This window comes from Rattus rattus, chromosome 14 (assembly GCF_011064425.1).
Source record: "Rattus rattus isolate New Zealand chromosome 14, Rrattus_CSIRO_v1, whole genome shotgun sequence".
Lineage (NCBI taxonomy): Eukaryota > Metazoa > Chordata > Mammalia > Rodentia > Muridae > Rattus > Rattus rattus.
Window position 1 is genome coordinate 77,347,239 of NC_046167.1, and position 25,549 is coordinate 77,372,787.

The 25,549-nt window shown below is 43.2% G+C and overlaps 2 protein-coding genes across 2 annotated transcripts; both read left to right on the top strand.

Annotated features, from left to right (window-relative positions):
• The first annotated feature begins 7,499 nt into the window (after positions 1-7,499).
• On the top strand, positions 7,500-10,693 carry LOC116883594 (cathepsin L1-like). The gene is made up of 7 exons (XM_032884773.1): positions 7,500-7,625; positions 7,904-8,026; positions 8,123-8,269; positions 8,454-8,678; positions 9,174-9,336; positions 9,910-10,018; positions 10,350-10,693. Exons 1-7 carry the CDS (start codon positions 7,500-7,502, stop codon positions 10,447-10,449), a joined length of 993 nt encoding a protein of 330 aa, XP_032740664.1. The 3' UTR covers positions 10,450-10,693.
• Positions 10,694-20,847: 10,154 nt separating this feature from the next.
• Positions 20,848-23,851, top strand: LOC116883669 (cathepsin L1-like). The gene is made up of 7 exons (XM_032884866.1): positions 20,848-20,973; positions 21,252-21,374; positions 21,470-21,616; positions 21,801-22,025; positions 22,493-22,655; positions 23,203-23,311; positions 23,752-23,851. The coding sequence occupies exons 1-7, from the start codon at positions 20,848-20,850 to the stop codon at positions 23,849-23,851; spliced, it is 993 nt and encodes a 330-aa protein (XP_032740757.1).
• Positions 23,852-25,549: the final 1,698 nt, after the last annotated feature.

Below are 25,549 nucleotides of genomic sequence, written 5' to 3' on the forward strand. Positions count from 1 at the left end.
CACAACTCTATCTGAAATCCCAGATTTGTACTCCACAACCCTGCCTACCAACCTAAAAGTCTACTGCAACCCAGGACAACCTGAGGCCTGCTGCCATTAGGGACTACCAGCTCTACCTGCAGTCCTAGAGGCCTGCTACCATAAGGAACTACCAGGCCAGTCAACACCAGAGACAACCAGATAGCTAAAGGCCAGTGCAAGAACACAATCAACAAAAGCCAGGGTAATATGGTGCCATTAGAATTGAGCTATCCAAAAATATACCAAGATGAACTTTCAATTCTAAACATCTGTGCTCCAAATGCAAGGGCACCCACATTCATAAAAGAAACTTTACTAAAGCTCAAAGGATACATTGCACCTCACACAATAATAGTGGGAGACTTCAACACACCACACTCACCATAGACAGATCATGGAAAGAGAAACTAAACAGAGACACAGAAAAACTAACGAAGTCATTAACCAAATGGATTTAACAGATATCTATAAAACATTTCATCCTAAAACAAAAGAATATACTTTCTTCTCAGCACCTCATGGTACCTTCTCCAAAATTGACCATATAATCGGTCATAAAACAGGCCTCAAGAGATACAAGAAGAGTGAAATAATCCCATGCATCCTATCAGATCACCATAGACTAAAGCTGGTCTTCAATAACAACAAAAACAACAGAAAGCCCACATACACATGGAAGCTGAACAATGCTCAATTCAATGACAACTTGGTCGAGGAAGAAAGAAAGAAAGAAATTAAAGGCTTTTTCAAATTTAATGAAAAAAAAGGCACAACATACCCAAATTTATGGGATACAATGAAAGCAGTGCTAAGAGGAAAACTCATAACTCTGAGAGCCTCCAAAAAGAGACTGGAGAGAATATACACTAACAGCTTGATAGCACACCTGAAAGCTCTAGAACAAAAATAAGCAAATGTACCCAAGTGGAGTAGATGGCAGGAAATAGTCAAACTCAGAGCTGAACTCCACCAAGTAGAAAAAAAAAACAAACAAACAACTATACAAAGAATCAACAAAACCAGGAGCTGGTTCGTTGAAAAACAAACAAAAAAAAACCCAAGATAAATAAACCCTTAGCCAGACTAACCAGAGGACAGAGAGACAGTAACACAAAATCATAAATGAAAAAGGGAAATATAACAACAGAAACTGAGGAAATTAAAAAATTATCAGATCCTACTACAAAAGCCTATATTCAGCAAAACTGAACAATCTGTAGGAAATGGGCAATTTTCTAGACAAATACCAGGTGTAAAAGTTAAATCAGGATCAGATAAACCATCTAAACAATTCTGTAACACCTAAGGAAATAGAAGCAGTCATTAAAAGTCTCCCAACCAAAAAAAAAAAAAATCCAGGACCATATGGGTTTAGTGCAGAATTATATCAGACTTTCATAGAAGACCTAATACCAATACTCTTCAAACTATTCCACAAAATACAAACAGATAAAACACTACCCAATTCATTCTTTGAAGCCACGATTATGCTTACACTTAAACCACACAAAGACCCTACAAAGAAACAAAACTTCAGACCAATTTTTCTCATGAATATCAATGCAAAAATATTCAATAAAATTCCCGCAAACTGAATTCAAGAACACATCAAAACAATCATTCACCATGATCAACTAGGATTCATCCCAGGGATGCGAGGATGACTCAATATACAGAAATCCATCAAGGTAATCCACTATATAAACAAACTCAAAGAAAAAACACATGATCATCTCATTAGACACTGAGAAAGCATTTGACAAATTCAACACCCATTCACAATAAAAGTCTTAGAAAGATCAGGAACTCAAGGCCCATACCTAAACATAGTAAAAGCAATATTCAGCAAACCAATAGCCAACACCAAACTAAACGGAGATAAATTTGAAGTAATACCACTAAAACTCTGGGACTAGACAAGGCTGCTCTCTCTCTCCCTGCATATTCAATATAGTATTTGAAGTTCTAGCCAGAGCAATTGGACAACAAAAAGAGGTTGAAGAAATACAAATTGGAAAGGAAGTAGTCAAAGTATCACTATTTGCAGATGATATGATAATATATTTAAGAGACCCCAAAAATTTCACCAGAGAATTCCTACAGCTGATAAACAACTTCAGCAAAGTGGACAGATATAAAATTAACTCAAACAAATCAGTAACCTTCCTATACTCAAAGGATAAACAGACTGAGAAAGAAATTAGGGAAATGACACCCTTCACAATAGCCACAAATAATACAAAAATACCTCAGAATGACTCTAACCAAGCAAGTGAAAGATCTGTATAACAAGAACTTCAAGTCTCTGAAGAAAGAAATTAAAGAAAACCTCAGAAGATGGAAAGATTCCTGTGCTCATGGATTGGAAGGATTAATATAGTAAAAATGGCTGTCTTGCCAAAAGCGATCTACAGATGCAATCCCCATCAAAATTCCAACTCAATTCTTCATAGAGTTAGAAAGAGCAATTTGCAAATTCATTCGGATTAACAAAAAACCCAGAATAGCAAAAACTAACCTCAACAATAAAAGAACATCTGTGGGAATCACCATCCCTGACCTCAAACTGTATTACAGAGCAATAGTGATAAAAACTGCATGGTACAGAGACAGGCAGGTAGATCTTTGACATCCAATGGAAGAAAGATAGCATTTTCAACAAATGGTGCTGGTTCAACTGGAAGTCAGCATGTAGAAGAATGCAAATCAATCTATTCTTATCACCTTGTACAAAGATCAAGTCCAAGTGGATGAAGGACCTCCACATAAAACCAGGTACACGGAAACTAATAGAAGAGAAATAGAGAAGAACCTAGAATACAGAGGCACAGGGGAAATTTTCCTGAACAAAACACCAATGACTTATGCTCTAAGATCAAGAATTGACAAATGGGACTTCATAAAATTAAAAAGCTTCTGTAAGGCAAAGGACATTGTCATAAGGACAAAACAGCAACCAAAAGATTAGAAAAAGATCTTTATCAGTCCTACATCTGATAGAGGGCTAATATCAAATATATATAAAGAACTCAAGAAGTTAGACTCCAGAGAATCAAACAACAAAGAATTCTCAGCTGAGGAACCAAATGGCTGAGAATCACCTAAAGAAATGTTCAACATCCTTGGTCATCGGAGAAATGCAAATCAAAACAACCCTGAGATTCCACCGCATACCAGTCAGAATGGCAAAGATCAAAAACTCAGGTGACAACAGATGCTGGCAAGGATGTGGAGAATTAGGAACACTGCTCCATTGTTGGTGAACCACTGGTATAACCACTCTGGAAATTATCTGGTGATTCCTCAGAAAATTGGACATAGTACTACCTGAGGACCTAGCTATACCACTCCTGGGCATACACCCAAAAGATGCTCCAACATATAACAAGGCCATATGTTCCACTATGCTCATAGCAGCCTTATTTATAATAGCCAGAGCTGAAGAGAGCCCAGATGTCCTTCAACAGAGTAATGGATACAGAAAATGTGGTACTTTTACACAATGGAGTACTACTCAGCTATTAAAAACAATGACTTCATGAAATTCTTAGGCAAATAGATGCAACTAGAAAATATCTTCCTGAGTCAGGTAACCCAGTCACAAAAGAACACACATGGTATGCACACAGTGATAAATGAACATTAGCTCAAAAGCTTCAAATACCTAAGGAAAAATTCACATATAATATGAAGCTCAAGAAGAAGGAAGACTAAAATGTGGATGCTTCAGTCCTTTGTAGAAGAGAGAACAAAAATAAAAGAAAATACAGGGACAAAGAGTGGAGCAGAGACTGAAGGAAAGGTCATCCAGACACTGCCCCACCTGGGGATCCATCCCATATGCAGCCACCAAACCAGGTCACTATTGTTGATGCTAAGAAGTGCTTGCTGACAGGGGCCAGACATGGTTGTCTCCTGAAAGGTTCTGCTAGAGCCTTACTGATTCAGATGAGGATGCTTACAGCTAACCATTGGACTGGGCACAGGGATCCCAGTGGAGAAGTTATAGAAAAGACTGAAGGTGCTGAAGGGGTTTCAAACCCCATAGGAAGAACAATATCAACCAACCAGACCTCCCACCCCGAACGCCTGGGAACTAAACCACCATGGAGGGATCCATGGCTCCAGCTGCATATGTAGCAGAGGATGACATTGTCAAGCATCAATAGGAGGAACAGCCCTTGGTCCTGTGAAGGCTCATTTCCCCGTTGTAGAGGAATGTCAGGGTGTTGAGGTGGGAGTGAGTGGGTGGGAGTGGGAGCATCTTCATAGAAGCAGGCGGAGGGAGGAAAGGGGAAAACATTTGAAATGTAAATACATAAAATATCCAAGAAACAAAAAAAGAACCGAGCTATCCTAGTACAGCAAGCCCCGGATGTCCTAATACACCTGAAGAACAATACTATGACCTAAAATTTCATCTTAGGAAGATGATAGAGACCTTGACACTCCATGGACCCAAACAAGCTAAACAAGAAGGAAGACCCAAGAGAAGGTGCTTAGAAGAGGGAATAAAATAGTCATAGAAATCAGATGGAAGGAAGGAACTGGGTGGGAGAGGGCATGGGGAGGGGAATGGAGGTTCAGGATCAGGTGTGGGGAGAGACAGGAGAGAGGGCCAGAGGGCCAAGAGAATGAATTGAAATCTGCAGCCAGTGAGGGGGCAGCATCTCTAGAATATGCTAGAGACCTGGATTGAGGGAAGCTCCCAGGAGTCTATGGGGGTGACTTTAGCTGAGACTCCTCGCAGTGGGGATGTGGAATCTAAGTGGCCACTTCCTGTAGCAAGGTAGGACCCCCAGTGGAAGAATAAGGACACTAACATACCCACAAAACTTTCAACCAAAATTTGTACTGTCTAAAAAAAAAATGCAGGGACAAAGGTAAAACAAAGACCGAAAGAATGGTCAACCAATAACAGACTGAAACTGAAACCCATTCCATGGGCAATCACCAATCTCTGACACTATCAATAATACTCTACAATGCTTGCAGAAAAGCAGCCTATCACAGTTGTTCTCTGAGAGTCTCCACCCAGCAGCAGAGTGAAACAAACAATGAGACCCACATGCAAACATCGGAGTGGAGTTAGGGAGTCTGAAGGGAAAGTTGGGGAAAGGTGGAGGAACATTTATAACACAGTGAGTATGGCACTAAGGGAATTGGTGTACAGGTCTGCAGTTGTTAGAATTTCCATTTAGGTATAGTTACCACAATGAAGAAGTCACATGTCCGACTTTTACATGTATATGATATTGATTGAATCTATATAAGAACTGAGATGATAAATAAAAAGGCAATGACTGTCTTAGTAAAAGAATTCACAACATGCTCAACAAAGGTTGTTCAAGAAAGATGACTCTACTATTTCCCCAAAATATGTTTCATGTGGTATACCTTATGTAAAAAAAAAATGAAGGTTGAATAAATTTGAGGTTATTTTTCCTTATTTGTTCAATGTAAGATCTACTAGGTACACATTGTAGATTTATATGTTTCCTTCACCTAAAAATGTGTGCAAGCCCTACCTCATTCCCAACATCAGTCACTGTTAAAGTAACACCCCTAAAGTCAACCCTAAGGCAGCAATTGAGAAAACATTCTGTAAGCTCAGAAGTGCCAATCAAAGCCGATTCTGAAATCCCGGTCACTTTCCCTGTTCTCCACCTCGGTTTGTGCAAATTCCTCACAGTGTTTGCTATAGCTGAAGATAAAGGAGAAGGAAGACCCAGAGGGAACAATCTGGATGAGTTACAAGTGCCCTGCAGTCTCAGAGCACCTTCACCTCAGCCCAAACCTGGGGTGCCTGTGACCATCTCCGCCATGTTTGGAGATTGCCTGCCTCTAAAGATTCTGAGAAGCCCATGTGTTCTCCTCCCTGACACTGGGGAGAATGGGCCCAGAGACTGTACCTTCAAGGAGACCCAGCTAAGAAGGAACTTACAGAGAAAACACTGGGCTAGGATGTAATTGCTCACTGCAGTGGCAATCATTTTAACAAAAATCTCTACTTCTAAGGAAAATGCAGGGATGAGCTGGAAGTCCACACATAGTTGGCTAGAATTTTCTATCCTGAGCCAAGTGCCAAGCCTCTGTAAGAGCCTTTCTCAGCTATGTCATGAGACTCACACACTCTACTTTCCTAAGCCGGGACCCACTGCTCCCTTCCCCACATCCAACCAAGGCAGCCTACAGCCAATGCCCCAGGTCAGGGTGAGAATCGGCGTCAGTATGCGCCTGAAGTCCCACAGCCTGGAGGTGCAGAGAGGGACAACGGAGCAGGGACACTGTCCTGGAGCCACAGTTTGGGATATAAAGTCGAGATCCACATGCAGCTGGGACAGAGCCTGGGATCCCAGCAATCAGTGAAGACCTGAGACTGTGAAGCCCACCTGGCCAGCTATGGACATCCCAGGTGAGTCTCATAGCTCTATCAAGGGAGACTTGGAGCTGACACTGCAGGAACACCCTAGAGAGACTCCTTGCAGCATAATATTCTCAGGAATGAGAATATCAACTCAACCTTAGCACACCCGTGGTAGGGATGCAGGCAGGGTATGGTGAATGGAGGTCCCAGGAAGTCACCAGAATTTTCAGGGGGCCAAAATTGGGTAGGGTACCCAAAAGTAAACTGAGTGTCAAGGCCTGGACATAAGAAGCGCTCCTGTAACAACTGCAATCATTGTTATTCTCATGGCCGTCAGGTATAATTCATAGGTCTGATCAACAGGTGCAGAAGACGGAGCATGTTGCATGCCTACTGTAATATTCCTATCTGGAGCGTTACATCAAAACACTATACAATTTAAGCCTGAAATTGTGCACTAGTCTGTCTTTTGATAGATCTGCCTCCCAGTCACTTAGCCTTGTGACCTGTCCTTATTAAAACGATGAAGAAGGATTCTGGAGGCCCATCACAGTTAGGGAGCAGGCAGACTCCTAACAGTTACACTGCTAAGGTTCTCCAGAGAGGAAATCCCAGAAAGATTTTGAAAGTGTAAGAACCAAGTCATAGCCTTTCCTGGTGTACACTGACCAAGAAAAAGATAAATGGTGATCCTTAAATCTTTCAGAACTCTTTGCATGTTCTATTGATCACACTGTTCATAAGTCACGTTTAACTTAGGAGACCTCAACAACAGTGGCACGAAACCTGAGCCACCTATGTCTTAAGTTAATTGCTGCTTTAATCTTCTGAAGCAGAAGGTGCATATAGACCCTGTGGTGAGCTAAGGGAACACTGTGCACACTCCAAATCCTGGGCCCATGGGCAGGATTCTTCATTCTTTATCTGTTTAATTTTTTTCACTAGAGGAATCCCTATGTATTCGATAGAAAAATGCATTCTTAGGCTTTTCAACAAATCTAAGTAAATCTAGATTGATTTAAATAAGTTTATTCCACTGCAGTAGCCTGAATTTCTAAGGGAGAAATGTCACCAGAACCTCATTTCTTCTCCACTTCTAGGGTTTGAAAAGATGACTCCAATTTTCCTCCTGGCCACCCTTTGCTTGGGGATGATCTCAGCTGCTCCAACACATGACCCCAGTTTCGATGCCGTATGGGAGGAATGGAAGACCAAACATGGGAAAACATACAACACGGTTGGTACAACGGACATGTGCAGGGGCAACACACAGACAGTGGCCCTTGCTATGGCAAGTTTAGAGAGTTTGTACTGTGGAAGCAGTTCCTTCTAGGCCTGACTACATGACATGCTTTAGGAGCACGGACAGCAAACCACCCCATTGCCACATGCCCTGGGTTATGGCTTCCAGAGATGGACAGACAGCCTTGGTTCTTGTTGGCTGTAGCAGCAGGTCCACAGAGGGAACTAAGGCTGGACTTGAAGTAGAAAGACCACACACTGTATCTCTTGCAGAATGAAGAAGGGCAGAAGAGAGCAGTGTGGGAGAACAACATGAAGATGATCACCCTGCACAATGAGGACTATCTGAAGGGGAAGCATGGCTTCAGCTTGGAGATGAATGCCTTTGGTGATTTGGTGAGTGCGACGGGGATCACTGAACACGGTCCATCCTCTCTGGTTCCTCTTAAGTCACCTCTCCATTTGCAATGATTTGTTTACTTTTTCTTGAAGACCAACACAGAATTCAGGGAATTGATGACTGGCTTTCAAGGCCAGAAGACCAAGATGATGAAGGTCTTCCCAGAGCCCTTTCTGGGTGATGTCCCCAAGTCTGTGGATTGGAGAAAGCATGGCTATGTGACTCCTGTGAAAAACCAGGTAGGACACATGGCACATTCCAGGTATCACTGTCCACCAGGAAGGCGGGAAGTAAATGCCATCTTTGACTTGCTGACTGTGGAGCTCCATAGAGCTCACTGCTTGTGAAATTATTGGGTCATAAGAATTGCTGCCAAACATCTGTATTAATCTTGTAGATGACAGTTTTTTCTTTCTTCTCTAGGGTCTTTGTGGCTCTTGTTGGGCTTTTAGTGCAGTTGGTTCCCTAGAAGGACAAGTGTTCCGGAAAACAGGCAAGCTGGTCCCTCTGAGTGAACAGAACCTAGTAGACTGCTCCTGGTCACATGGCAATAAAGGCTGCGATGGTGGCTTGCCAGATTTTGCCTTCCAGTATGTGAAGGATAATGGAGGCCTGGACACCAGTGTGTCCTATCCATATGAAGCCCTGGTAAGTGTAATCCTACACTTTTGCACCAGCTTAGGTTTTACAAGCAATTGTGCACACAGTCTGCCTGTCCTAAGAACACATCTTCCCACGATGTAATCCATCCCATTACCCTATGTGCCACCATTAATGACATTCTTTGCAGGCTGGTCCCATTCCATGGTTTCTTTGTAGCTGTTCCTGCTTCTGTGTATATGGAACACAGGCAAACCATTCTACAAATAACACAGGTTTCTCCACTGTGAAATTTCTTATCAGTAAGAATACCTAAGGGCTGTGACTGAAGACACATGGGCTAATTTCTATTAGCCACTGAAATCTACCAGCTTGTCAGGTCTAGTGACATTTTATAGACACATACACTTAAAGATGCTCAGCAGCCAACGCTGAGTCACTTAGATGGATAAGAGCTCAGCTGAGTGGAGTTCTGAATGACTCATGTTCCCCAGGAAGTGGATGGCAATACCTTTTCTTTTTTCTTTCTTTTGCCTCTCAAAGAATGGAACGTGTAGGTACAATCCTAAATACTCTGCTGCTAAAGTCGTGGGGTTCATGAGCATCCCACCTAGTGAAAATGCCCTGATGAAGGCTGTGGCTACTGTGGGGCCCATCTCAGTTGGAATTGATATTAAGCACAAGTCGTTCCAGTTCTATAAGGGTGGTAAGTGCTTTCTTTACAGTAATCATAAGGAAGAGTTATGCCTCCAGGACAGCTTGTCAATGTGTCAGCATTTAATGTAAATATTTTGACTTGTGGGTGGTGCATTCAATATTTACATGTGTCGTTTCTCCTTGACATTAAGGACTATCTTATGAGCATGTGTCCACCGTAGTTTTTTAAATAAGCAAGATCAGGTTTTATGCAGCCTAATTTTATTGAATTTTCTGAAGTTGCTGACTCTTTAAGACTTTAAATAAATAATCCATTTCTGTAGCTTAGTCTCAGTGGTGTTTCTTGATACCCATATTTTGTGTTTCGTGCTGTTTCATTATACTTTATAAGCAAACTAGAGTTTCTTACATCCTCCCAAGCACATGTTTTCCTGAGTATATATGCTAACTTTTACTTCCATTATGTTACAAAAGAGTGATGTCCCAAGCCTCACTAACACCAAATCAGTCCTGTCTGGGGTGTGCCTTTGCCCTGAAAGTGAAATATTTCTATTATTGATGGTGACAGCAGACACTGTGGGATCATGGGAGCCTCTCATTTGGCTTGGATTTCACCTTGCAGGCATGTACTATGAGCCAGACTGTAGCAGCACTAATCTGAATCATGCTGTCCTGGTGGTTGGCTATGGTGAAGAATCAGATGGCAGGAAATACTGGCTGGTCAAGAACAGGTATAAATAGCCAAAAACACCCATGTTTGAAACCCTAAGGGGGAAGGAAGTTTCCAGGCAGTATTTGGGTGCAGGTTTTAGCAATTTACCCCACATATTTTGAATACAGATATTTTAGGGTGTGGTAACCATGATAAGAATCTAACATGTTTTGGAGAGGGTTTGGATTGAGTTTGAACCACTGCATTCCTAGTACTGACCCAAACATGGGTGGCTTTTCACCGTCCTTGTGTATTTCAACATCTGTCACTGTGTTTCAAAGGAGAGTTAGTGTAATGAAGGGGCCGTGCTGTGTTCTTTCCTCTAAATGACAAGTGTGTCCTTCTTTCAGCTGGGGTCGAGACTGGGGCATGGATGGCTACATAAAGATGGCCAAAGACTGGAACAACAACTGTGGGATTGCTTCCGATGCTTCTTACCCTATCGTTTGAGCTGCCCAACAACAAGGAGTGGACTGAGGAGGGCTTTCCACTTCCTGGACCAGCCTCAGCTCTGTAGGCCATGGAGGACAAGCCACTGAAGTTTCACGCTATGTATGGTGTGAATTCTGGGACATTTTATTCCAGTTAAATTGAACTGGCACCCTATGGCTGTAAGCAGCTTTGTGACCACGGCTTTTGGATTTTAATTGTTTACAAGATGTATACAATTTCTATAAAACCTACATTGAAAATACTGGTGGTGCTTCCTTCCGTTTGGGGTATGGTGGCTTCTCTTACTCATAGGTGTCATTGAGTGTGAAGATCTGGAAAAGGTGAAGATGATGTTCTACGGAAGGGTGTTAGATTCTTTTTGTCATTAGGTCAATGATGTGACAACCTTCATCAGGCTTTTGAGGTACACACCCTCAACCGTGGTCTCAAAACATGTGTAAAATTTTTAGAATTTATTTTGTTATTTTTTTTCCTTTGGAAAAATGGTTTCTCTGTGTACCCTTGAGTATAACTCACTCACTAGACCAGAACTCAGAGATTGGCCTGCCTCTGTTTCCCCATTCCTGGGATAATCCATGCACTACCATGCCTGGATTACTATTAATATTTTATGTACATTGGTTTTTTACCCATGAGTATGTCTGTGTGAGGGTCCCAGGCCCTCTGGAACTAGGCTTACAAACAGCTGTGAGCTGCAACGTGGGTGCTGGGGATTGAGCCCTGGTCCTCTGGAAGAACAGCCAGTGCTCTTAATTCCTAAGCCATTTCTCCAGTCCAGAACTTAATTTTTAATCCACATATGTTTACAAAGCTTAAACCATTTGCCATTATGTAGCAAAATGGCACTTTAGGTTGTTCCACTGAATGGAGCATGGGCTTTAATGACTGTTTTTGAAGCATCAGCCCTGTGTCCTGCTGTCACCTTGTAGAAGCCATCTCTCTAGCTATGTCTACCATCACAGGATGCTGGCACACTGAAATGGCACCTTCATAACCCTACAGGGCCTCACAACTCAGAAGCAGGGACACGGGTTCACTTTCACTTGTCTTAAGAGTTACCATTGATAAGCTCCTAGCATGATAACCAATATGTGTGAGATCCAGTGATCCAGCTGTCTCAAACTGCAGAAGTTTATCCCTTACCCAGGCAGTTGGTGCTTGCAAAATTAAGAAAGAGACGATGCAGATTCAAAAACAGGTTTTCTAAGGAGTGCAGTTAACTCCCCCATTCACCCCTTAATCACCCCTTCTTCCCTCTTTCCTGTCATTAGCTACAAAAACAAAAACAAATCCCTTTGAATTATAGATCTGTTGGTCAATCAGTGATTGTATCATATGCCCTGATCATCATGTGACTAGAACTTGAAATGTCACCTCTCTGGCATTAAATCTATCCTGTTCTAGCTGATTTGGATCACCTAAATCTCATCCTTTGTTTCTCCCTACAAACTTAATTCCTACCTGTTCTTAGTGAAGGTCCTTATAGGGCGAGATGAGTAGGACCAAACATCTGGCTCTTTACAGAAAGGATTGCCACCACTGATGTGCATGCTGTGCACTGCTGTAAGGTAGTATGATATGAGATTTAGTTTTGAGTGTAGGCATATTATCACCCCACTGACCAGGAGACATTTGGTAAGATGTGGGACCTGATAACCTAAAGTCAGGAAGCAGCCAGTCAGAGGAAGGACTATGGAAGGCAGGGGCTACTGAGAAAAAAAGACAGATGAGCATGCACAATGGGCCTGAAGAAGAGACAGTTAGCCTTGTCCATGGAGGAGAAAGACAGAATGGTGACTATACAAGGAAGAGCTTGGGCATTAAGATGCAGGTGCTGTATGATGCAGGATGTGGTCAGAGAGGGTAGTAGCTCACAGATTGAGTGATGATTTGGGGTTTAACCCAGGCCTGTGAGTCAGGTAGGTGTGAGGAACATCTTAGTGTCAGAACTCCAACTGACATTTTAGGCTTGTCACAGTTCAGGAGAACCATGAGCCTTGATAGCATTTGTTGTCTTACTCAGGATGATATTTTCTAGCCTGCAAAATTCATGATGTCCTTGTTTTTAATAGCTGAATAGTAGTATTGCATTGTATAAATGAACCGTATTTTCTGTACTAACTCTTCAGTTGAGAGACATTTGAGTTGTTTCTGGCTTCTGGCTAATACAAACAGCCTATGAATGTAGTGGAGCATGTGTCCTTGTGGTGTGATGGAGCATCTCTTGGGTATATGCCCAGGAGCTTGCTATAGCTGTGTCTTCAGGTAGAAATATTCCCGGTTTTTCTGCCAGATTGATTTCCAGAGTGGCAGAACAAGTTTGCAGTCCCACCAGCAACAGAAGTGTCTTCCCCTTTCTGTATATCCTCTCCAGCATGTGCTGTCCCGTGAGTTTGTCTAATTTTAGCCACTATGATGGGTCATTTTGAATTGCATTTTCCTGATAGCTAAGGACACTGAACATGTCTTTAAGTGCTTCACAGTCATTCAAGATTCCTCTGTTGAGAATTCTGTTTTAGCTCTCTAGCCCAACTTTTAATTGGGTTATTCTGGAGTCTAACTTCTTGAGTTCTTTATATATTTTGGATATTAACCCTCTATGGGATGTAGAGTTAGTGAAGATCTTTTCCCATAAGCTGCACTTTTGGGTTATTGACAGTGTCCTTTGCCTTACAGATGCTTTTTTGTTTTATGAAGTCCATTTAGTAATTGTTGATCCTGAACCATTGGTGTTCTGTTCAGGAAACTGTCAGAAGGTATAGGGAGGGGAGTGGGGGTATCAGGATCAGATGTGGGGAGAGACAGAAGAGAGAGCTAGAAGAATAAATGGAAATCTGTAGCTGCTGGAGGTTGGGGGACTAAGGGCAGAGAAGGGGGAATCTCTAGGAAGTTCCAGAGACCTGGGATAGGGGAAAATCCCAAGAGTCATTGCAGGTGACCTTAGGTGAGATGCATAGCAGTGGGGATATGGAACCTGAAGAGGCCACTTCTTGTAATCATCAAGGACCCCTAGTGGAGGGATAAGAAGACAAACCCACCGACGAAACTTTCAACCCAAAGTTTGTCCTGCTAAAAGAAGTGCAGGGCAAAGATGGAGCAGAGACTGAGGGAACGGCCAACCAATGACTGACCCAAATTGAGACCCATCCAATGGGCAAGTACCAATCACTGACACTGTTAATGACACTGTGGTGTGCTTTCAGACAGGAGCCTAGAATAACTGTCCTCTGAGAGGCTCCACCCAGTAGCTGAATGAAACATAAAGAAACTCACATCCAACCACTGGATGGAGCTCAGGGAGTCTTACAGAAGACTTGGGGGTAAGAATTGTAGGCCCTAAAGGGGATAGAAACTCTACTGAAAGGCCAACAGAGTCAACTAACCTGGACCCTCAGACCTCAGAGCCCTCTGGGCTCTCAGAGATTCAGCCACCAAACAAAAAGCACATATGGGATGGCCTAAGATCCCCAGCACATATGTAACAGATGTGCAACTCAGGCTCCATATGTACCCCCCAACAATTGGATTAGGGGCTGTCTGTTAAGTTGTTGCCTGTCTGTGGAATCTATTGCCCAACTGAGCTGCCTTGTCTGGCCTCAGTGGGAAACGATGCACCTAAACCCGAAGAGACTTGGTGAGCTAGGGTGAGGGAATCAAAGGGAGCTCCCGACCCTCTTAAAGGAGAAAGAGAGGGACTCTGGGAGAAAGCAGCAATCAGAATGTACGAGGAGGAGGAGGAGGAGGAGGAGGAGGAGGAGGAGGAGGAGGAGGAGGAGGAGGAGGAGGAGGAGAAGAGGAGGAGGAGGAGGAGGAGGAGGAGGAGGAGGAGAGGAGGAGGAGGAGGAGGAGGAGGAGGAGGAGGAAGAAGAAGAAGAAGAAGAAGAAGAAGAAGAAGAAGAAGAAGAAGAAGAAGAAGAAGAAGAAGAAGAAGAAGAAGAAGAAGAAGAAGAAGAAGAAAAAACACCAAAACGTTTGTCACCTTTTTGGTGAAATAATATAATATAAACACTCTTCAAACAAATCGCTGTTCTGTAGCTGGGCCTAAACTTCAACATAATTATCTTGGAATGATGTTGCAATCGGTGCTTGACAAGATATAAGAAAGGAAAAGAACTCATGATGAACACCCTATTGTAGTCTGCAGGGAGCAGAGGGAATCTGAGCTAACATTGTCACACATGGAGCAGGACATTCATTGTCACTCATGATTAAGATTCCCAATGGGAGAAGTGAAGGCCCTAACAGAATATCTTCCCAGTGTCCCCCCTTACTTGTCATCTCATGCCATATGTAAATGACTTACTTGGGCACAAGACAAAATTTTTCAGAAACTTCTTATGAAGCTATTGAGCAGAAATTGATTGTGCTTGGGATAGTTGGGGGCAGGGGGTGCACCCAAGGATCAGAAAAGATTCCGTGCATTAAAATGATGGGAAGTGTAATAATTCCACAAAAGAATTCTAGAACAAACACAGGAGCAGGGGTTATCTTGAGGAGGTGGTTTTGGATCTGGTTTTACATCTAGGATTTTAGCTTTGCAGGCTCCATATCCACCTCTTTGTGTATTTAGAAATGATTTTCATTCACTAGGATTAGATATGGCTCTAATTCCATTCCCCTACATATGGATGTCAAGGATTCCCATTTCTGTGTAGGATCCCAAAACTTAGTGTGCACTGGTACAGCTCCTTAAATACTGAGCCAAAAGGTGAAAAGGCCAAAATAACAGAAGTAGAAAATGGGACTAAAGAAAAGACGAATCAAATCGGCATGCCTGCCCCAGACTCCACAGCCTGCCTGTCTCCCAGGAGGTCTACCCTAACCAGGGACAAAGTGAGACACCCATTCCAATACCCATATTAGTTGCAATCCCCACAGAGCCCAGCAGACTTAAGATCTGTCCTGCTCTGCCTGCCCCCTAAACCCTATAGCTAGCTTGTCTCCCAGGAGGTCTGCCCTAACCACAAACACAGGAGGACTGCTCTAACCAGAAACTTAGGACTTCTGCCCTAACCAGAGACAGTACTGCCTGCCTCCCAGGATGCCTGCTCTAACCCAGGTCACACAGCTCTCCTGTCTCCAAGAAGGCCTCTCCAGCCTGAAATACCTAGACCAGTTAACACCAGAGGTAACCAGATGGCAAAAGGCAAGTGCAAGAACAAAAGCAACAGAAGCCAATGTGGTTCAGCATCATCAAAACCCAGTTCTCCTACCACAGCAAGCCCTGAATACCCTAACACATCTGAAAAGCAAGATTCTGACCTAAAATCTCATCTCATGCAGATGATAGAGGCCTTTAAGGAGGATATAAATACATCCCTTAGAGAAATACAAGAAAACACAGGGAAACAGGTAGAAGCCCTTAAAGAGGAAACAAATAAATCCCTTAAAGAAATAGAGGAAAATACAATCAAACAGGTGAAGGAACTGAAGAAAACAGTCCAACCTCTCAGCCCCACCCCCAAAAAACAGAAACAATAGAAAAATCACAAATGAAGGCAACCGTGGTGATGGAAAACCTAGGAAAGAGGTAAGGAACTACAGGTGAAAGAATGACAAACAGAATACAAGAGATGGAAGAAAGAATCTCAGGCATAGAAGATACCTTAGAGGATATTGACACAGTGGTCAAAGAAAATATGAAGGGCAAAAATTTCCTAACCCAAAACATCCAGGAAATTTGAGACACAACGAAAAGACCAAACCCATGGAAGAGGATGAAGATTCCCAGTTCAAACAGATAGAAAACATCTTCAACAAAATCGTGGAAGAAAACTTCCCTAACCTAAAGAAGTAGATGGTTGACCATAAATGCATGTGACAAAGAAGTGCCCATTGGGGCAGCCCGAGACTCAAGAGTCTGATGTGATTTAGGCCAACATCATTTCACAGATGCTGTACACACAGATGTTTCAGTGACAGGTGTGAAATATTGATACCTTCAGATTTCCTGCTTAAATGTCCTCAAAACTTGGTTTTCTAGTGTAATTTAAAATTTGGAGCAGTTTGGCATGGTAGAGGCAGTTGTCATAGTTTTCACCCTGTTATAGGAGTCATGGGTGACACTGACCCAGGTTTATTCAGTTATTTTGGTAAGATTTTATGAGTTACCTCCTGGTGCTGTGAAGGGAAACAAGCTCACAGCAATGACTTTGATCCTCTGGCTCTCATAGTCTATATGCCTCTTTTCCCAAACATTACGTGAGTCTTAGGTGTGGGAGTCGTTTGTGGATGTATCCTCGTAGACTCAGCTCCATAACTCAGCATTTGGGTTGGTTGGGATTTTCTGGAATATACAGGTGTATGCATGTAAACATAATTTATGAAAAAAGAGGCCATGACACTGAAGTTCAGGGAGGGGTGTTTGCAGGGGGTTGAAGGCAAGGAAAGGAGAAAATATAATTAAATCGTAATGTCAAAAATAAAACAAAGGTCAAAAGAAAGAAAGGAAGATTGATATGTAAAATGCAGGCGATAATCTGTTTGCTTTTAAGCAAATTGAAATGCTATGGGGAACTTCAGACGCAAACGTGCAGGTGTGCAGGGAAACAGGGTGTGAGCTCAGGTTTGAAGAGGAATCCACAGCCATGCTGGAATGTGATTTCCCAAGAGCTTTCCGGCTCCAGTGGGAAAGCACAGCAGGGTGTGTCTGCTGAGCATCTTCTCTCTGTGTAGCATTCCCTCTTCCCAGGTGTGGGCAAACCCTCTGGGATGAAGGTCTGCTGTCCAGCTCCCTAACAGGCCAGCTTAGAGCAGCCCTGCAGAGGCAGCTCAGGGAAGAAATGCTGGGTGGGAGGTTAGAGTAACACCTCTAGGATGCATGGCTCTGCAGGAAATCGATCATTTTTTCCCAGAAGCAAGTGGGTTTATCCACCTAAGTCAGAACATAGGGGTCATCAGCTGATGGGGTGTTTTGCAATGATATGGGGGTGCAACATAAAAGTGCTATTAAACAAGGTGGGATTTCACCAATTTTCAAACCCCTCATTAAATAAAAATATCAGCAGGATAAAAGAATTCATCTATACAATTGGATGTTCAAAAGATTTTTGAATGAAAATTAATTTAAATCAGGATTTTTTAAGAAAATAAAAAAATTTAAATTTAAATTAAACAGCATCGAGTGCTGTCAAAATAGCTCCAGGGTTAAAGGCAACAGCCACCAAATGTAACTAGTGGAAGGAATGGACCATACTGACTACCAAAACTTGATCTCTTATCTTAACTTGACTGGCATGGTACACATGGGTGTCTGTAAATGGAACAAAACTACAAAAAAAATGTAACTTTAAAAACACCTAAAACTCAATGAAATAATAAAGTAGCTCAGCTATGATGGATTAAGGCCTGTAACAGGTGTGGCTCTGAATGTGATGAGTAATGAAGAGCCACTGAAGTAAAAAAAAAAAAAAGAAAGAAAAGAGGCTCCAGCACTGGTCCTCAGGACCCTCCGCTAGAACCCCCACTCCACAAGGTGGGGAAAGCATCATTGAAAAGAGAAGCAGAGGAGGCACCATATGTCAGGGGCAGCAGACAACTTGGGCATGACTGGTGGGGAAGTATAATGCTGCCTGCTCCTCAGAAACATGGAGGACACTGAAAGCAGAGAATTACACACCCATCATCTGTCTTTCTGAATGTGTACCCAAGAGGGTTAAAAGCAGAAGGTAGAAATACGTCGGTCATATGGTGGGGCAGCCGTGTGACTGACAGGAAGCAAGTTTAAAGGCAGTCCAGGAAGGGCTGAGCAGATAAACAAAGCATGAAATCTCCATGTGTAGGAGCAACTCAACCTCAGAAAACATGGAGACGGACATATGATGTCTATGTGTCTGCTGAGGATCCTAAACGTCTACTAGCTCAAACAGCAATTCACTTTCAACAGGGCTGTGGCAGAAACAAGCTCTGTGCCCTTAGCAATCTTTGAATTCACACACAGGAAAGGGGAGAGATCAGAGTCTGGGAGAGAAAAGACTATTATTTAAGGCAGAATTTCAGCTTAGAAAACAGATGAATAAACTCTGAAGATCTATGACAGGGATACAAGACAGTAAGTGTGGCACCAAGAACATTGATGTGCAGACCTGAAATTCTTAGAAGGTCATTCCCATTTGGGCATACTGTACCATAATGTAAAAGTCACAGGCCTGATATTATGTCTTTAGTTGAGTCATAAGGATCAATGAGATGATAAATAAATTAAAACAATGACTGATTTAATAAACGAACACAGGACATGCTTGACAAAGGTTGTCTAGAAAAGATCACACCAACGTTTCCCTAAAAGATGCTTTCTATAATATATCTTACTACAAAATGAAGGTTGAGAACATTTTGGTTTATTTCCCTTATTACTTTAATTTTAAGAGCGTCTATCTACACATTGTAGATTTGCATGTTTTCCTCACCTAAAATGTGTCCAAACCCTATTCACTCCCACCATTGACCATGGTGAAAGTAACGCCCTAAAGTCAACCCTAAGGCAGCAATTAAGAAAACATTCTATAAGCTCAGATTTCCAAAATCCCAGTCACTTTTCCTGTTCTCCACCTCGGTTTGTGCAAATTCCTCACAGCGTTTGCTATAGCTGAAGATACTGGAGAAGGAAGACCCGGAGGGAACAATCCGGATGAGATGAGTTACAAGTGCCCTGCAGTCTCAGAGCACCCTCACCTCAGCCCAAACCTGGGGTGCCTGTGACCATCTCCGCCATGTTTGGAGATTGCCTGCCTCTAAAGATTCTGAGAAGCCCATGTGTTCTCCTCCCTGACACTGCGGAGAATGGGCCCAGAGTCTGTACCTTCAAGGAGACCCAGCTAAGAAGGAACTTACAGAGAAAACACTGGGCTAGGATGTGATTGCTCACTGGGAAGCAGTGACAATCATTTTAACAAAAATCTCTACTTCTAAGGAAAATGCAGGGATGAGCTGGAAGTCCATACACAGTTGGCTAGAATTTTCTATCCTGAGCCAAGCCTCTGTAAGAGCCTTTCTCAGCTGTGTCATGAGACTCACACACTCTACTTTCCTAAGCCGGGACCCACTGCTCCCTTCCCTACACCCCACCAAGGCAGCCTACACCCAATGCCCCAGGTCAGGGTGAGAATCGGCGTCAGTATGCGCCTGAAGTCCCACAGCCTGGAGGTGCAATCCAATTGCCCACCTAAGCCAATTCCAGGGAGGAGCAACTGGGCAGGGACACTATCCTGGAGCCATAGATTTGGAGTATAAAATCTGGATCCACATGCATCTGGGTTAGCGCCTGGGATCTCAGCAACCTCTGAAGACCTGAGACTGTGAAGCCACCTGCACAGCTGTAGACATCCCAGGTGAGCCCCCGTAGCTCTATTACGACATTTGGAGCTGATACTGGAAGAGCACCCTAGAGAGATTCTTTGTAGCTCCCTCAGGAGTGAGAGTACCAGATCCGTCTTAGCAGAACTGGTGTGGGGATGCAGAGACCGTTTGGTAAGGATGCCAGGAGGTCACCAGACTGTTCAGGAGTTCAGGTGTGTAAAAAGTATCAATAATGGGAAATCAGACAAACCGGTTCGTCTGAGTGAGCAGACCCTAGTGGACTGCCTCTGGTCCCATGGGCACAGGAAGTATCAGTTTGTCCCTTTATATAAGCTGCCACTCCGTAGGCCAAAAGGGATGATCATTCTCATGTAAAAATGGTCAGGGGCCGTCCCTGGGTCTCATGCCCCAGGTGTCCAAGGAATAGCATGTGGCACAATTTTGGCATGGCCCTTTCTGGATAGTCCCATGCACTCCTCATTGAAGCAGTAAAGTAGGATTCCGAAGGCACATCCCAGTTGTGGAGCACACAGATTCCTAACTGATGTCCTTCCAACGTTTTCTAGAGGAATAGTCCAGAAAGATTTCAGGAAAAAAAGAGCTGAGGCATATTCTGGCTCTTGGTGTTTACTATCCAAGAAGAAGATGTCTTCTGACCATCCCACCACATCTTGCAGGTCTCTTTGTACTGGAGGATCACACATTGTACATAAGTTAAGGCTAACTTAAGAGACCTGAATATCAATGGGATAAAACCTGGACAAACTATGAGTACTTGAGAAGTTGTCGCTTTACATTTCTGAATCACAGGCGCATCCAGACCCTGTGGTGAGCGTCAGGCACAGTTCCCACACCATCTAAATCCTGGAGCCCTCCACAACTACTCTTCACGGTTGTTTGACTTGTGACATGTGTTTTGCAGGTGTGCTACAAGCCAAAGTCATCCTTAGCCATGTCAACAAACACTGAAAGACAGCTTAAAAATCTCGTTCTATCATAGTGACCTTAATAACATCTTATGTAGAAATAAGAGTTTATTGAAGAATTTCCATGACCAGAAAGAACCTCATTTCTTCTCCACTTCTAGGGTTTGAAAGCATGACTCCAATTTTCCTCCTGGCCACCCTTTGCTTGGGGATGATCTCAGCTGCTCCAACACATGACCCCAGTTTCGATGCTGTATGGGAGGAATGGAAGACCAAACATGGGAAAACATACAACACGGTTGGTACAACGGACATGTCCAGGGGCAACACGCAGACAGTGGTCCTTGCTGTGGCAAATTTAGAGAGTTTGTACTGCAGAAGCAGTTCCTCTAAGGCCTGACTACATGACATGCTTTAGGAGCACGGACAGCAAACCACCTCATTGCCACATGCCCTGGGTTATGGCTTCCAGAAATGGACAGACAGCCTTGGTTCTTGTTGGCTGTAGCAGCAGGTCCACAGAGGGAACTAAGGCTGGGCTTGAAGTAGAAAGACCACACACTGTATCTCTTGCAGAATGAAGAAGGACAGAAGAGAGCAGTGTGGGAGAACAACATGAAGATGATCACCCTGCACAATGAGGACTATCTGAAGGGGAAGCATGGCTTCAGCTTGGAGATGAATGCCTTTGGTGATTTGGTGAGTGTGGCGGGGATCACTGAACACGGTTCTTCCTCTCTGGGTCCTTTAAGTCACCTCTCCATTTGCAATGATTTGTTTACTTTTTCTTGAAGACAAATACAGAATTCAGGGAATTGATGACTGGCTTTCAAAGCATGGGACCCAAGGAGACGACCATCTTCCGGGAGCCCTTTCTGGGTGATATCCCCAAGTCTTTGGATTGGAGAGAGCATGGCTATGTGACTCCTGTGAAAAACCAGGTAGGACACATGGCACATTCCAGGTATCACTGTCCACCAGGAAGCCAGGAAGGAAATACCAACCTTGGCTTGCTGACAGTGGAGTTCTATAGAGCTCACTGCTTGTGAAAGTATTGGGTCATGTGCACTGTTATCAAACACCTGTATTAATTTTTGTGGGTGACAGCCTTTTCTTTCTTCTTAGGGTCAGTGTGGCTCTTGTTGGGCTTTCAGTGCAGTTGGTTCCTTGGAAGGACAAATATTCAAGAAAACGGGCAAACTGGTCTCTCTGAGTGAACAGAACCTAGTGGACTGCTCCTGGTCATATGGAAACCTAGGTTGTAATGGTGGCTTAATGGAGTTTGCCTTCCAGTATGTGAAAGAAAACAAAGGCCTGGACACGGGGGAGTCCTATGCATATGAAGCACAGGTAGGTACAAATCCTAAGGTGTTTTTCCTGGCCAGGTTTAGAAAGCAGAACAATTGCAAAGTCCTCAGAACTCACGTTTAGAATCCATCCTAAGTCCCAAGTGCCGCTATCAAAGTGGCAGCCTTCACATGCTGGTCTGATTCCGTCGTTTCCGTGTAGTTGCCCCTGCTTCTGCTCACATGAAGTTTATGCAAACCGTCCCACAAATAGTACAGATTTCTCCACTGTGGAAAGTTGTTATTAATAGGAACGTCTATCTAAGTGAGCTAGATTCTGTCACTGAAATCTACCAGCCTGCCAGGTTTGGTGACGTTTTATAGACATGTACACTTGGAGATCCTCAGCAGCAAATGCCGAGTCACCTGTGTGATGGTTGGTCAGTTGAGTGGAGTTCTGAGTGACTCCTGTTCCCCAGGAGGTGGATGGCAATAACCACGATTTTTTTTTTTAATCTTTGTCTTCCAAAGGATGGAATATGCCGGTATAATCCTAAGTACTCGGCAGCTAATGTTACAGGCTTTGTGAAAGTCCCACTGAGCGAAGATGACCTTATGAGTGCCGTGGCCAGTGTGGGGCCTATCTCAGTTGGAATCGACTCTCATCACCAATCCTTCAGGTTCTACAGTGGCGGTAAGTATGGCTTCTTCCAGTAATCATACATAATGGTTGGGCTTCCACCACGGCCTGTAAATTTGATGACTTTTGGGTGCATAAAATATGTAAATATTTTGAGTTGTCCGTATTACATTTAACAGAAGCAACATTTACATGAGTCATTTTTACTTAACATTAATTAAACACACTCCTGTGAACATATATCCATTGCATTTTTTTAACTAGCAAAATCAGGTATTATGTGTTTTAATTTTATTGAGTTTTGTTCAGATGCTGGATCTTAAGTATTTCAAAAAGGTATTCTAATTTCTAGTTCACTTTCAGGGGAGCCTCTTGATTCCTGCAGGTTGGCGTTTCTTACATCTTCCCAAGCATGTGTTTTCCTGAGGACATATGCTAACCTTCACTTCCGTTATGTTAAAAAAGAGCTGATATCCCTAGCTTACTAACACAGAACCAGTCCTGTCTGGGCCCTGAAATTAGAAATGTTTCTATTACTGATGTGACAGCAGATATGTGGGGTCATGGGAGCCTCTCACTTGGCTTGGATTTCACCTTGCAGGCATGTACTATGAACCAGACTGTAGCAGCACTGAAATGGATCATGCTGTCCTGGTGGTTGGCTATGGTGAAGAATCAGACGGCGGGAAGTACTGGCTGGTCAAGAACAGGTATAAATAGTCAAAAGCACTCATGTTTGAAACACTAAGGGGAAAGTATGGTTTTCAGGTGGTATTCAAACACAGGTTTCAGCAATTTATCCCACATATTTTGAATACGGAAGTCTTAGGGTAACTAAGAATTGGACATGTTTGGGGGAGTTTTTTTTTTTTTTTTTTTTTCGGGGCTGGGGATCGAACCCATGGGGGGAGTTTTAAGACGGAATTTGAACCACTGCATTTCTAGTTGTGAGCCAAATGTGGGTGGAGATTCCCTGTCCCCTCTTTCCTTTGATTCCCAGTTGTGTGGCAACGGGTATCTCATAGTTGACCCTCTGCCTTCTTTTATCCCATCCATTAAGGCAGCCTCTGTCTCTGTGTTGCAAAGAAGGGTTAATGTAATGAAGGGTCTGCAGTTCTTTCTCCTAATGGCGAGCATGTCCTTCTTCCAGCTGGGGTGAAGACTGGGGCATGAATGGCTACATAAAGATGGCCAAAGACCAGAACAACAACTGTGGGATTGCTACGTATGCCATCTACCCCACTGTGTGAGCCGCTGGACAAGAAGAGGGAAGGACTGGGCAGCGGGTGACCTGCACAGAGGACGTTCCCCTTCACAGACCGGCCTCTGCCCAGTGGGGAATGGCGGCTGAGTTGCTGAAGGTCCATGCTATGGTGTAGATGCTGGGACATTTTACTCCAGTTAAATGCACCTGCCAATCTGTGCTGTAAGCAGTTTTGTAACAGTGACTTCTGAGTTTTCTTCTTCTTCTTCTTTTTTTTTTTTACAAGATGTACAGAATTTCTATAAAACCTACATTGAAAAGACTGGTGGTGCCTCCTTCTGTCTTTGCTGCAGTGGTTTCTCTTAGTGAAGGAGCAGTGGGGTGGTGTTCTAGAGGAGGGGTGGGATGCTCCTTCAGTCTTAGGTTAATATTCCGGCTTCCTCGGAGTTCTTTCCAAAGTTTATGGACTCACCATCAACTATGGTAGGGAGAATGATGAAAAATGAAAACTCTTGAAATTTAATCCATGCAAACTTTCAAAGTTTAAATCCTTTTCATTCTGGGCACTGAGATGGCACTGTGACCTGCTCCACTGTGTTCGAGAACATCAGAACAAACTCATCACTTCTCCTCATTCATTAATATTGTGTACACATTTTACTGTTCCAAAGAAATTACCTTGTATATTTCCTTGAATTTCAGGAGAAATGTTAGGTCTGATGGAAGAGGGCACTACAGTTTCAGATTACTTATCTCCTCCCTAAGAGGGGAATGAAACGTCAAAGAAGATATATAATGTGGTCTCATTTTACACACAGAGCATAAAAAAGTTCTCTCCATATGTATGGGCCCTTTCCAGATGTTTGTATACATGGAGATGCCTGAATTAATTCTTGGAGGGTTTGAAGGAAGCTGACAGTGGGGAAGGGGCTGGCGACTGAAACAAAGGAATGAAATGAAGGGGTTTGAGCCCCTCTCCTGACCAGTGAAAGCGCATGAGCAAGATGACTTTGTTTACCATTTGTTTTACTATTAGAGCAATTTTTCACTAAAACACTTCAAATAATACTGAACAACAAAATCACGAGACATTGATAGCTAGCATTTCCAACCCAGATTCCCCACTTCCTCCCATTACCAACGTCTCCATTAACAGTTTCCCACGCGTTCTTCCAGGTTTCTCTAGGAATAAACAGGGCCACTGTTTGTTTACCTCGCAGATAGAGCCTTTAACTTTTTTTTTTTTCTCTTTTCTTTTTTTTCAGAGCTGAGGACCGAACCCAGGGCCTTGTGCTTGCTAGGCAAGCGCTCTACCACTGAGCTAAATCCCCAACCCCGAGCCTTTAACTTTATGTGGCCTTTAAGAGTACTGTATGATGCATGCTGTTCTAGGATTTTACTCTTACACTCAGCGCTGAGGGCTCAGCCTTTCCTGTCTCTACATATACAACTGTACTTAATGTTCCCTGGTAAATATTCAATATCATTTTTTAAACTCTTTAAAAACGTGAGATGTGTAATAGCGGTGTCATGCATTCTGAGACGATGGCAGTGAGTTTCCAGGTACGAGAGTGTGTTTGTTCAAAACACGTTGACCTGTCTTCGCTTATTGTCCACCCCAAACCCTGTACCACTCTCAGGTCTCATGGCCTCAACAACCCTAGACAAGCCATTAACAGTTTGACCACAGCAAGGGGGTGGAAAACAAGCTCTTTACAGGAGGCTCTGAGGACCATGCCTGGGC